The sequence below is a fragment of the Podarcis vaucheri genome, assembly GCF_965113315.1.
Source record: "Podarcis vaucheri genome assembly, chromosome: 6".
Lineage (NCBI taxonomy): Eukaryota > Metazoa > Chordata > Lepidosauria > Squamata > Lacertidae > Podarcis > Podarcis vaucheri.
Window position 1 is genome coordinate 43046359 of NC_138764.1, and position 14387 is coordinate 43060745.

At 39.1% G+C, this 14387-nt stretch overlaps 1 protein-coding gene across 17 annotated transcripts in view; it reads right to left on the bottom strand.

Moving 5' to 3' along the window:
- The window catches only part of LRRC7 (leucine rich repeat containing 7), a 202083-nt gene that overhangs the window by 68751 nt on the left and 118945 nt on the right, over positions 1-14387 (bottom strand). For 16 of the 17 annotated variants that reach the window (XM_082227221.1, XM_082227222.1, XM_082227227.1 and 13 more), the window contains 5 exons: positions 13659-13733; positions 11270-11414; positions 9709-9781; positions 3397-3526; positions 416-531 (listed from right to left, as the gene is read on the bottom strand). In XM_082227221.1, the coding sequence (XP_082083347.1) occupies positions 416-531; positions 3397-3526; positions 9709-9781; positions 11270-11414; positions 13659-13733 (539 nt within the window). Of the gene's footprint in view, positions 1-415; positions 532-3396; positions 3527-9708; positions 9782-11269; positions 11415-13658; positions 13734-14387 lie in introns of those variants that run through there. The other variant, XR_014220870.1, reaches the window with a different exon arrangement.

The following is a 14387-nucleotide window of genomic DNA, read 5'->3' on the forward strand; positions in this document are numbered from 1 at the left end:
ATGAAGTAGCCTCTTGTGGCTTTCTAAACAAGAAACGTTTTTGACATTTCTCTTTTCTCTCTATGCTACATGGTTTAAAACAACTGTGTCCTTGTTCCTTCTCCTTTTTAATTATATCCATTAGTTTGTAAACCTGTGGAAGGTGTTGTGCTATTTAATAAACTTTGTGCAGCACCTAAATAACATTATGCCAACAATAATGTCATTGATGTTGTTCAGCTAATGAAAAAGAGAAATGCTTCCTTGAGAAAAGCTGCCTGGATCCCATGAAACAAATTAACATATCTGCACATATGTTCTGTCAGTTGATAATCCAGCAATGCTTTAAGAGAAAAATGTTAGCATACGTTTTGGACACTTCTTGGTTCAAAAGTGCACTGATTATGCAAGAAATCTAAAATAATAAAAGCATTACCTGTTGTCACTCAAGTTTAAGACTCTGAGTTTCTGCATTTGTCCAATCTCATCAGGAAGAAATTCCAGTTTGTTAGAGCGCAGAGACATAACTGTTACATTCTTACAACTTCCAATCTGTAGGCGTCAAAAACAATTGTTAAGGCATGGGCTATGTCACCATAATTGCCATCTATATAAGTAGCTTAGTTACATCTTTAAAATAACTTAATTATATATGCTTTTTTACATGTTGTTTGGTGTTGATCTCGATGCTGATCAATAAGGGAAAATCACCAAGAAGTATACAAATTCCAGAAAATATGAATGCGTTTCTCTTTGTCTGACCTCTAGCCTAATTAGGTCATCCTAAACCTCATCCGCGACTGGACCTAACGGTCATGGGTACCTTTACCTTTTAAAACACATCCTAATTTGACCTATTTAGGGACGCAGGTGGCGCTGTGGGTTATACCACAGAGCCTAGAATTTGCCAATCAGGAGGTCGGCAGTTCGAATTCCTGCAACGGGGTGAGCTTCTGTTGCTCGGTACCAGCTCCTGCCAACCTAGCATTTCAAAAGCACCTCAAAGTGCAAGCAGATAAATAGGTACCGCTCCGGCGGGAAGGTAAACAGCATTTCTGTGCGCTGCTCTGGTTCGCCAGAAGCAGCTTAGTCATGCTGGCCACATGACCCGGAAGCTGTACGCCGGCTCCCTCAGCCAATAAAGCGAGATGAGCGCCGCAACCCCAGAGTCGGTCATGACTGGACCTAATGGTCACAGGTCACTTTACTTTTAATTTGACCTATTTAGATCATTTATGGAAGAAACTCCATGCTCCATGGTATTCACATTATCATGCATTAGCAATGAATAAAGTATAGAGCCCTGCAGCAGACATGGAACCCTCTTTTACAAATCACATACTTTTGCATTCATTACCCATGAAAAACTTAGATCCCAATGGTAGGCACGCATATATCCCACCCACCACTTATCATCTAGATGCTACTCCCTCTATGTTATATGAAAACTACTCCCTTAAGTTACCAAGCCTTTCTAAGTAACTGCCTCACAGAAATGTCTGTCGGGACAGAGATGTGGCACCTTAAGGCATCCCCTGACATCACCTAAGCTATGATGTAATGCAGTATAAGCTGCTTGAAAACCGCTCCAGCATATATGTCACAAGAGAAGATATAGGCCACAAGGTACATGAGACAGTTTATTCCCATGCCAATATCACCCATTTCTCAAGATATGCAATGTGGATGTGAGCAGAAGCTAGGCTTGAGTCTTGTATATTTTAGACATTTTCTGATGAAGTGATGTGATGTGGGAGAAGAATGTAAAAATGATCTATAGTGTTTAACAGATGTGTGGCTTGAACTCATGTCACTGCTTTGCAAATGCCTTGAATGAGTATTCCTGCATTCAAGCTACAGAAACTGCTGTTGCTTTGATTGAGTGGTTCTTTATCACCATCATACCAAAGCTTTAACCAAGAACCTGGCAAAGATTGTGACAAAGAACACTGGCCTTGGCTGCAAAACCCATACTTTTGACTGACAGGAGTTGGAATTATGCTTTTAGAAGCCAGATTCGGTACTGTTAGCTGCTCTGGATTATAACACAGGTTGAGAAATTGACTTCATCTCCCCCTAGGATGGAATGTTTTCACTTTGCAGCTTTCGCCCAGACTTGATATCTGCATGGAGAGGCCCCTTTGGAACTATTTCTCTGTTCCTGCATATTTTGTCCACAACTTATACAACACTAAGAGACAATTTATTCAAAGGGATAGAAGACAATTTGCACAGGGTGAAGGTGGTGTTTCAAATCTAGTGTAACATAATTTATTTTATTTATTTATAAAATGTATTTCTATTCATATACAAGGTATAAAGACTTAAACCAATGCAAAATCATAACAAATAAATACAAAAACAATATTCAATCAATATTCAGAAAGCCAAAGAGGAACAGACCCATAAACATGCAAGAATCATTTGAATCCTAACCTATGGGTAACAAGTTGCCACAATTGGGAGTGGATATGCCTTTTATTCTTTTAGAACTTACTCAACGCTTTATATCCGAATGAATCCCAATACTGATAATCTCAAACTCTTGAGTGGAAAAAAGCATATACTCAACATATTGACTGATGAGAACTGCATTATGATTCCAAGTTGGAAACCTTTAACCCACTATAGGGTTAAGTGAATGAACACTTTAGACCCTTGAAGGCAAGGCAATTTCAAAAAATGTCTGGGGGTTTTTTAACCCCAGTTTAAATAAACTGAAACACTGAAAGGCTTGCCTTTAGAAGGTCTGTTCCCACACCATTACACCATGTAAGGAAATCATCTGTGTATTCTAGTAGAACCAGTTACTAGATACCATCTTGCAGACAAGTTAATCAATTTTGGGCATTATGTCTAACAACCTCAGCTGCACCAAACTGATAAAACCACTGCTGTTCTATTTCCAAGCTCTCAGTTAGGAAAGCTCTCACATGAAGATGAAAAATTGTAACCATAGGGTCCCAGTCTACTTGGTTTGTCATGTCTTCATACAACAGTTCTGAGAATGAAGATGGTGCACCAAAAATGACATCAGCCTGAAGCTCCTGAATGTGTTGGAAGCATCCTCAGTAAGAAAGAGTAGAAATGTATACAGAAAGCATTGTGGCAAAGGAGTGGCCAGCATATTGACTCCTCCTTGTGGGCACTGCTCCCTGAAGAAATAAATTGTTACCTAATGGTTGTACTGGATTGCTAACTTCCAAACTGCCCTATTTTCAAAGTATGATGTAACATTTACAAGCTGATACAAAACTTTAGAAATTAAAAATGTTTGAAATTCATCATTTTTATGTGAATATTGCCCTTTTGTATTGAGACCAAACTCTGATTTGGTAATAGTGCCTTCAGTGTAAATTTATTCTGGATAAAGACAGGGAAATTTTCGAGTAATCATATTTCATAATATATCCTTACTTCTCTAGGCAGTTCAGGCAGGAAATTTTCATCTACAGCTAGTGTCCGCAGACTGTGCAAGTAGCCAATGGTGGGAGGTAGAGACTCTAGTTCATTACAGCTGCAGTCGAATTCCTCTAATAAAGATAAACTGAAACGTTAAGTACATTTGTTAGTGTATGTCACAAAGCCATCAATCATTGGGGGGGTTTTATATCTAAATCTTAACATTCCAGATCTGCAAACTATGCAAATAGGCATAAGACTTTCAAATGACAAAAATATAAGTATCTTACACATTTTTGAGCTGCAGTACAAAATATGTATTTGAAGGACATAATGGAATTATATTTGGAAATGCTTTCTAGTTGAAGCAGAGGAACGGTCCATCTAGGGCACTACTGTCAACACGAACTAATAATAAAGCCACAGGAGAGCATTTATGCAGTAGTATATAGCAAACACCCATGTATATTTTGTTACATGTATATGATTGACAGAAAGTTCCTACCACATGTAATTACGGCAGATGTGTGTATTGGTCTCCTCCCATTTCCATATGAAGCAAAATAGACATATGCAATTTCATCATGCATAAACAGGCCCAATCAATAGATATCTTAACCATGAATCCTTTAAGTAGAAATGCTAGCAACTGAGTCTTATACTGACAATAAACGTGCTGTAATAAAACGGCAGAAACACTTTCCAGTATTACTTAAGTAATACATATTTTACAAGGGATTGTCTAGACCAATTTCAGTCTGGCTTCAGGCCCAGTTTTAGTACTGAAATGACCTTGGTTGCTCTTTGACCTGTACTAGGGGAATGCAATCCTGCTAAGTCTCCTAGACTTATTGGTGGCTTTTGATAGCACTGACCACTGTTTCCTTCTGAATCAGTTCTGTAGCTGGAAGTCAGAAACATGGTGAAACAGAGGTTCAACTTCTACCTACAGGGCTGTTTCCAGAGAATGGCACCAAGACAATTCCATACTGTCCCCCACGCTGTTTAAATAGATGTTACAGCCATTCTGAGAGTTCTTCAAGGTACAGTGGACCTGCCACTTACATGAGGGTTCAGTTCTAAAAGTCCACATGCAAAGGCAAAATTGTATAAAGCCAGGATTCCACGGAACCACTCTCAACTTGTCTGGAACAGGCCTTGCCCTCTGCCTCACTTACTGCACAAGCCTTGGGATGCTCCCAGAGCCAGGTAAATGAGACAGATCTTGCCATTGCGTAAAGCCAGGAACCCACCCACCCCTGGTGCACCCCCCACCCCACCTGCCCAGAGTCGGATAGTATCTGGGAAGGAGGCAGGAGGGCTCTGAAAGCATCTCACAGCCCTTCAAACTCCCTCCCAAAGCCTGGTAAGTGAGGTGGAGGGCTTAAAAACTCTTTTCATGGTGGGTTTTCTCAGCTCACCATTTATTTACTTATTTATCGGCCATGCACCTAAGGTTGAGATTGTGTAAGTAAAGTGAGCATAAGTTGAGGCCCACTGCACTTGGAGTATTATTCCATAAATACACTGATACCAATCACTGTCTTTACATATCATCTGAGTCAGGAGAGGTTGTGCAGTTGTTGGACCGATGTCTGGAAGCAGTAATGAGTTGGATGACAGCCAAAACTGAAGCTGATTCCTGACAAGATAGAGATCCTGTTGACAGGAGATTCTTGTGTTCAAGAACTGGATAGATGGCATATTCTGGAGGGAGCTGCACTCCTTCTGATGGCATCTGGCGGTGCCCTTGGATTCACGTGTCTTGGAACACCTATTAGTAGCACCAGTTTGCTTGCCAGCTACAGCCATTCTTAGACGGTGATAGCCTGGCAGCAGGCTCCTGCAGTCTGGTAACTCCAAGTTAGATTACTCTAATATGCTCTATGTGGGGCTCTGCCCTTGAAAATGGTTCAGAGGTTGTAGTAGGGGAAGACCACCATGACAAGATTACTGAGTGGTTCAGCCAGTTTAGTTCATATAACACCAGTTCTGAAGAGTTTGTACAGTCTGCCAATATGCTACTGTGCTTATTTCAAGGTTTTAATGTTGACTTATAATGATCTGAGAATTTTAGGTTTAAGTTACCTGAAGGAGCACCTCATCCTATATTATCCTGCCTGCTGGAGATGCTATACTCACTATTCCATCACCAAGTGGGGTTCATACACCTGAGACTTGTGAAGAGACCTGTGGAAAGTTGTGGAATTCCCTCCACCTTGAATTTAGGTTGGTGTCTACACTGGTTGGATTTCAGCACCAAGTTAAAACTTACCTCTTTATCCAGATTTTTAATGATGTGGGGTACTCAGCCACTGATACTTGGAGAGAGCAGTTATAATATTTATGAATTGTATACTGTTCTCAATTTTTTATTGATGTTGTTTTTAATAATTGATGTGTCCCACCCTTGTGGTCACTTGATTTGATGCAGGGTAAGATAAACATGAAAATAAATAAATAAGTTTCCATAATCCTACAAAATAATTCTGCAATAATTCTGTGAATTTAACTGCTAAAACAGCCTGAAAAGTGGCACTCTCTATTGAAAGCTTGACTGAATTAAAAAGAAACTGTTTCAATAAATCCTGAACTACCATGATGTTATGGTTATGTAGCAGGTATAAAACTGGCTACCAACTACCCAGGACAGGAGGGAAGGGGGTACACACTGACTTCTCATTAACAGAAGTATTATATTTTACAAATGACCAAGATCAAAGCTTTCCCCCATAAATTTATTGGCAACAGTTAAAATAGCAAGTGCCCAATACAGCCTTCAGTTATTTACTTCGACATTCTTCAGACGAACAAATCTAAAAGCAGCTGCTCCACAACCCACAGCCCATCTGGTTCCCCACACATCTCCCCTGCAACTAGCTACTAGACCACACTAGCCTGGAGGACTGAAGTGTGTCATCCTCTTGAGAACTGCACAGTGATTCATGAAGTGGGTTGGAAAGAGAACAGCTGAAAGCTTTGTTAGGCTTTTCATTATATGCTTGCGGCTGCCAGGCTGTAATTTAAGCCAGAGGAAGTGATCATTTCTAAAGGCAGCATTCAGACAACTTGGCCCAGATCCACTTTAGGCTTGCGCTGACAGAAGATGTAGACATAGGTGACTGTGCTTTAGTAGACCACCTGGCAAAATGATCATGCTGCACCTTCAGTGATGCTACAGCCAGACATGAAACATTATCATTTATTGCAATTCCCTTTCAGCTGCCACCAGTCCCTAGAATGGCAATACAGAATATATGGAAGAGGGGAAATGTTGCGTTTCAAATGTATCCACACTAACCAAATGATGAATTCAATCCCTGGCACCTTCAGTTCAAGGATCTCAGGTAGTAGGACTGAGAAAGACCGCTGTGAAAGCCATCAACAATCAGAGTAGACAATACTGAGATAGATGGACCAATGGTATAACTCAGTATAAAGCAACTTTATATGTGCTTCTGTGTAAATGAAGGAACATGCATTGCTCAGAGCAAAGGCATTCAGGATTGAAGCAAAGTGCTATCACAAAATCATTCATTTATGTAAGCATTAAGGGAGCAATCTAATATTGTGTCTGTGGATGCAACAGCATTCGCTTCCTCCTTCACCCGCTGCACCTGCCCCTCCCGCACCGAGAACTGCGGGGCTAAAGGGGAGGAAAATCCTATTTGTACAGCTGAATATGTCTCTCAAATATGAAAAATGTTGTAAGGACTTAGGATGATGTAGTAACCTCTCAATTGCAAAATGAGAATGAAAAAATTGGTCATTGTAAATTGACAAATTATGAGATGTAAATGATAATTGCTATATTCATGCCAGCCATGGTCATCAAGATTCTAAAATTATGTGGATCTCATCTGAAATATTCAGTATAAAGACAAAAATATACAAGAATCATTTCAAAATGTTAAGAAGCTTTAGGTCTAGTTAAGATACTTTGAAGATGAGCACATTTGCAAGGAAGGAAACACAGCATGTCCTACTAATGATCAAGTGCATTATATTTATTGACAAGTATCAATAAATATAGATAATAAAAGAGAGATAAGGAAAAAAGCCTATTAGATCCCATTATACATGATTTCCGTAGCCTGGTTGCCACTTTCCTGTGGCTGGATCCCATGCTGCTGCAGTAACAGCTAACAGAGCAAAGCTTTAGAAAATGCCTAAGAATTCTAGAAAAACTGCTTTGCAAATGTGTGGAAGACAGTTGTGGGTGGTGGCACTCATGAGCTTGCACCGTGACTCATTGAGAGCTCGCCCCCCCCCTTATTTAAATTGTCCCATCCTTCTGTGAATTTAAATAACCATTTCATAAAAGAGAAACCATATGGAAAAATTTCCATTGCAAATTTAAATCAAACAACAACAAAAATCTTTAACATAGTTTTAACTTGCACATCACTGAAAAGCAAGGTTCTTCTTGCAACAATTTCTGCACAGTCCAAACTGAATCATATATAAAAAATATTCATATATGACACTTTACATGATGCAACATACATTTACTGGAGTTCTCACAAAACTCTCATCAGCTAAACAAATGATAAAAATAGAACAAAACACTGTCTGCCAAAGCTATCATCTCAATAAAGTGGTAATTTATATATCTGTTTTTTATTACCGCTCATTAAGCTCTTGCTAAACATCTGGAAAATGCTACCAAAGTTATTATTTATAAATAAATATGATTCTACAAAACACTTATTGTTTTATATTTAGTTGGTAAAATTATTCTGTAACTCCACTTAGCAAGGGAAATTTAAAAGAATCTTGATAGTCTTTGAATTTTATATTATTTTTACACTTTCAATTTAAAAAAACTGATCCAAATTTATAATTAAGGAGCAGAGTTAAGGTTTAAGAGTGCTACAGTGATTCCTTCCCTATGCTGCAATGGAACTAGATCAAGAAAGTAACAGTTTATTTACCAGAACATGTAGCTGCTGTTATGCCCTTGTCTGTTTATTTCTCACTACACAAGGCAATGAAGCTGTAAGGAGTAGGCTGTTAAGTTATCCCCCACATGTCCCACAAAAAGCAGGCATTGTATTTGGAAAGCATTTCAAAATTTTGTATAACAGAAAAGAACACCATGAACATAGCACAGCTCAAGTTAAGCACTTGTAATTCTCATTGATCTTAACAGAAGAGATTTAAGCATGTGCTCAGTTCTTCAAACAAAATCAATGATACTTAAAGAAAAACAGGTTGCTTATCTTAAACTGTAGATCCTTGAGTAGTCATTTGTGCAGGCACACACATGGAGTTCTGTACCTGTGCGAAGTCTGAAACCTTCTGATAAACATTTTGGCAGGAAATCTGCCCAAAGCACATGTTCAAGGGGTGTAGTTCTTACATTCCCTCTCAGATACTAACGGATGGCAGTTATATAAGGAAACACTTGGGTGACAACAGGTGTGAAAAAGGGTGGGTTGTTTGAGTGAACATATGACCACATGAACTAAAGTTGCAGGCAAACAACCTGCTTTTCTTTGGGGTCTTTGTGACGTTTCACACGTGGTAGAATAGCAAACTAATTTACCCCAAGGTGGGGCAAGTACTGACTAGTAATTGCTGAGCTCAACACAGCCCATCAAAAAGAGGTACCTGCCCAAGCTTAAATATCTATAGTATCATGCCTGACAAACAATTATGCCTGCAAAAGAAGCTGGAAATACTCTTTGAAAGGCCGTGGCTCTTGTAAAAGCAGTTGTGGACTCCCGTTGGTACTGGGGAGCTATGCCAGTCCATAGCATAATTAAACTTTACAGAAAACAACATGAGAGGCCCTGAGTCAACATAGGTAGAGTCCTTCTAGAGCCCTCGGAACACGTGGGAAAGAAAAGGATCACGTTGAAACACAGCTGTCCTACCAGTGTAGAAGGCTAAGTCATGATGGATGTGCAGGATGTGGAAAGATCATTCTGAGATGTTCAGATAAAACTCAGGCAAGACAACATCCTGGTATAAGCTAAATTTTATTTCCTCAGTGCCCCCAGCTTTTATGACTCACCAGCTATGAGGGCACATGTACAGCCAATGCGCTACCAGTTGGCGAGGCACCCCCCCCCCATGGGAGGCCACTGATTGGCCCATCTGAGATGCAGCAGCCAGCGGGAACTCAAGCCAGATGTCCAGGTTGCCAGAGGGAACTCCCTTAACGGCCACCTAGACATATGGCGGCCAAGCATGAGAGACCGCAACAGGCGCCCACCCAGGAAGAGTTAAGCGTCCATTTCCTCCTTAGACAGAAAATACACATTTGTCTTGAAAACAATCTTATTGCTAAATACATCAAATCTATAAACTTCTACCACTTACTTTCCAATGGCATTGGGGAGAATTGTGAGTTGATTGTCATCTACTTTTAGAGTTGTAAGCCTTTTCAAGAGCCCTGAAAAAGAAAGAGAGAGACAAAGAGAAACAGAGAGAGAGAGATGTGTTAGATATTGAAAACAGATTTCCCCCCTATAATTATTTTTTTACTGTGAAGTACACCCCTTTTTCAACTCTCAATACTAGTGGTCATAGTGCCTATTCTGAGACCAGTTTCAGCAGAAGTAACAAAATAAATGGAATAATGAATAGTATTTTTGAAATAAAGGATTCCCGGCCAGTTCAAAAGAATCCTCTTCCAGAGGTGGCTACACAGTAGTTTCAAACATATTTTCTCATGTGAATCCTAAATTTGCAAACACAGTATCTTCTAATTGCAAAAACCACACGGTTGAATTTAACTAAGTTCTACTCTTTGTTAGTCCTGCCAACCTAGCAGTTCAAAAGCACCTCAAAGTGCAAGCAGATAAATAGGTACCGCTCCGGCGGGAAGGTAAACGGCGTTTCCATGCGCTGCTCTGGTTCGCCAGAAGCGGCTTAGTCATGCTGGCCACATGACCTGGAAGCTGTATGCCGGCTCCCTTAGCCAGTAAAGTGAGATGAGCGCCGCAACCCCAGAGTCGTCCGCGATTGGACCTAATGGTCAGGGGTCCCTTTACCTTTTACTCTTTGTTAGACCTATTGCATCGGTAGCTAAGGCTCCATCAGGAACATGGATTTTATTGGTGCCATGGAACTTTTTCTTCTCTCCTCCCCACAAAGCCCCCTAAATCTATTCTGGGAGGTTCTAACCCCTCCAGACTAGATTTGGTGATGGTGCAGGATAGTGGGGAGAGGGGGAATTCTTATTGTGCTAGCATGAATCCTTGCACTGGCTTTTCCTTGTGCAACAATTTAGTTGAATATGGACCACTGAAATTAATGTGCCCAAGTCAGCCTTCTTTGTTAATTTCAGTGGGTCTACTCTGAGTAGAACTAGCACTAGATACAAGTCATGCAGTTTAACAGTGGATTGCTATTTTGTATTTTTGCACATGAAGTTTCACACTTGTGCCTGAGGACATTAATTTTTGGTAATGTGAGAAAAGTCATACCACAGTATTTCTTCATAGCAGGAAGCTAAATTACAGACACACCTCCCTAACACATGTATTATAGTTAAAAATAAACCTGTGGACAGATTCTAGCATTAAAAAATAATTGCACCTCATATTCAGGTATGTGTTTCTACACATAAAACTGTGATGCAAGGCAATGTGACCAGGAACACTTTTCTGTATTATGAAGTAAAACTTCAAAACGTTATACCTGTATTCTTCATATAATTCTTAACTCTTAACATAAAAACAGTATGTTATTTTAGAGATAAAGTTGCTAATAATAATAATTACAGGATAATGAATGATAGGGGAGGCAGATAAATCTTAATTTTGATTCAGAAGTAACGGACCCTTGAATCCAAACCAGCATCTATTAACAAAAACTCATTTTTTTAGCAACAACCTCTCACACATACCCCACATTTAGCCAACATTTCTTTCTTTACCTATAGAATCTGGCAGTTGTTGTAGCATGTTGGATGACAACAGTAGATCTTCCAGGGCTTCACATCCTGATATGTCCATATCTATACTTTCTATCCTATTTTTTGACATATCCAAGTACACCAGCTGCTTTAACCTTCCTATAGGCTTGATGACATCACATAAGAATAGGTTGTTGGTTAGATTTACATTTCGTAGCAAGCACCAATGGTTAACAGCAATAATATTTAGAAATTAAAGTTAACAGAAAGCTAATGGTGATTACAGAAGCAAAAGTGATCTAGTCTGATGTTTCATTGGTCAAGTACACTAGAAAAACCACTGTTCTAAACTTGTACCTAAAGATACTGCAACAATGATCACTACTTAAATGGTGAGGTTTGATTCTTCCCAATGACTCACACAAGATAGTATCCTAACAGAGCAATTTTTGGTATAAGTGCATCCACAGAGTCTGTGGCACAGATTGTTGCAAGGAATTGGAAGGCCTACACATACCTCCCATATTCCAATTCACCCTACTACCTTTGCTTAACCAACAAATGTGAGTTCAGAGCAGTGAGCTAACAAACCGAAAGGGGTGTCTAGACAGGGATATGGAAGATACACACAGACCCCTCATTCCCATTATTTCTCAACCTCATAACTTCCAGATTGGATTATTGCAATGTGCTCTACATAGAGCTGCCCTTAAAGGCAACTCAAATACTTGTCTCACCTATTTCACAGACTTTATGCGGCTCTCAAAATATCAGTGAAAATTATTAGTGCTATTTATAAAGATACATCTGAATAGTTCTTAAATGTAAGAATATTTCAGTGTCTTAATGCAGAAAATAAGGATGTTGCATATGGATCCTTTACTAAATTGCACCATTCCTGCGTGTGATCCTTTCATGAATTTCAGTTGTTGGATTGGAATTACCTGAGCACTACACAACAGATGGTAAGCACTGTCGACTCTGACACTGCTAATCATCAAACAGATATGAATATGTGAAACAGAATCCAACACTTATTTTGGATATGTATAAATACATTTAAAGGGTTTGAAAAAGTTCTACAAGCACTAAATCACATTGCCAATTGAACTAGAGTGCTCTTATATTGAGCTAAAGTAGCAATGCTGTTACCCAAAGGCATTTTTGTAGCATATACTGTAGTATTTAAATTGAAAATGGACGTCTACATGCTATAGGCTAGGCAAAAGCTGTACAGAAAACACTACCCTCTGTTCAAGTCACAGCACAGAAATTTGCCTTAAGATGATTTACTCTGTGTGCTTGAACTAGAATTCTTATATTAAAATTTCTTAAAATCATTGAGTTGGAGCCTAAGAACACTGATCAGAGTTCCATTCACAGATTATAGCTTCCCTACTTCCCTCTTCCTGCTTCAGCTTACAAAAAAGGGGCCCCTCCAGAACAGCACTGGATATGTTGGGGAAGGGGCTGAAGCTCAAGGGGAGAATGGACATAAGCAGAAGTGCCTTTCTTCTGGGGTTAGGTGCTGCTGGATTCACACTATAATGATTTATTCAATGCCAAACTCAATAAACTGACAGCTGAAGATAGGAAAAACTGTATTACAAGAGGAGGCAAAATAGAAATAAACCATGAGTTCAGTGGGCAGGGTCCCAGTGTGTGTATGTGCGTGCTTTACTTAGGACCAGAGATCCAAGGGGGCTACACATTCTCACTGTACTATTTCCTAGAACAACTTCACCCTTTAGACATCATGATCCTGTGTTACCATATGAACGCAGAAGTTATCATATACTCATCTGGCTGTCATCCCCAAAACCACTCTAGATGCGTGTGATTTACAACTAGCATGTCTATAAGCAGCATTCATCTCTTGTTGAGATGGTGTCTCACAAGCTGCTGGAGTGCATTCTCTTGTTCCACACAGAAGAATGATTAGAAATATTATTATATGGTCTCCAAATGGTATCTAAGTTATTTGTATCAGATCTAGTTGTTCAGAAATAGCAGCAATGAGAGTCAGATTAGCAGATGCTTTGTTAGCTAGACATCCTTCAGTAGTGAAATGCATGAGGCACGCTACAGAAATATTCTTTAAAAATTGTTCATATATAAGCAGCAATAAGGCTCTCTGAGAGCCTTATGCTACTTAGATCAATTGAAAACCCATCACCTGTTAAGGAAATAACACCTTTCAAATATTTTTTCAATATAACAGAAATATATACGTAGCTGAAATTTTGCAAAGTTGTGCAGTGTCAGAACAAATCAATTTAAGTTTATTCTTTACACATTACTATGCAACATTATGTTAGTATCCTTGTCCAAAAACATGTTCAGTGTTGCTTCTCCCTATATTAACAAGAAATGAAACTAAACAACACATGAATGTATACAATATCCATACCCCAGGCAGTGTTTGAAGTGAATTATTGTCCATCCATAATTCCTTTAGATTTTGAACTTGTTCCAGAACCTCAGGCTGTAAAAAAGTATATTTTATAAATATAACATTTATGCAAACCAAATGATATTTTAATTATTGCCAAGTGATTATCTTTTGCAAACAAAATCAGAATAGAACTATAGTTCTTTAATCTGATTACTTCATCATTTTCTTCAAGGTTGTACTTATAAGTGATGATTATGTTAAATATTACAAGTCACATTTCTGAGTGTGGTTTGGTCTAAATCCATCTACCAGGATGGATCAACTAACACTGAGAAGAAGCAGCACAGAGAAGCAATGGCTGATTTAGTATTTCAGAAACTCTGAACTGTCAGGTATTAGGAGTTAAGGCTTTTATTCTCACAGCTTCTGTGATGCTGCTGGATTCTGAAGCAAGATCCTACATATCTATCAACCCTTCCCCATAATGTCACACAATCCAGGGTATCATGTGCCATAAATAAGAGACTTACTATTTGTACACCCTCATTATTATCCCTGTCTGTGGACATAAAATATTTCATCACGAATTCCTTTTATTACCAATGCAAAGCAGGATCCTATGCAGCTTTTACATGTATGGAAAGCAAAATAGTAGAGTTACTCGTTTCTGCATGCAGCACAATTCTCATAGTGGGAACTGAGGAAAATTGCATTGATATACTGAACACTACTGGACATACATGT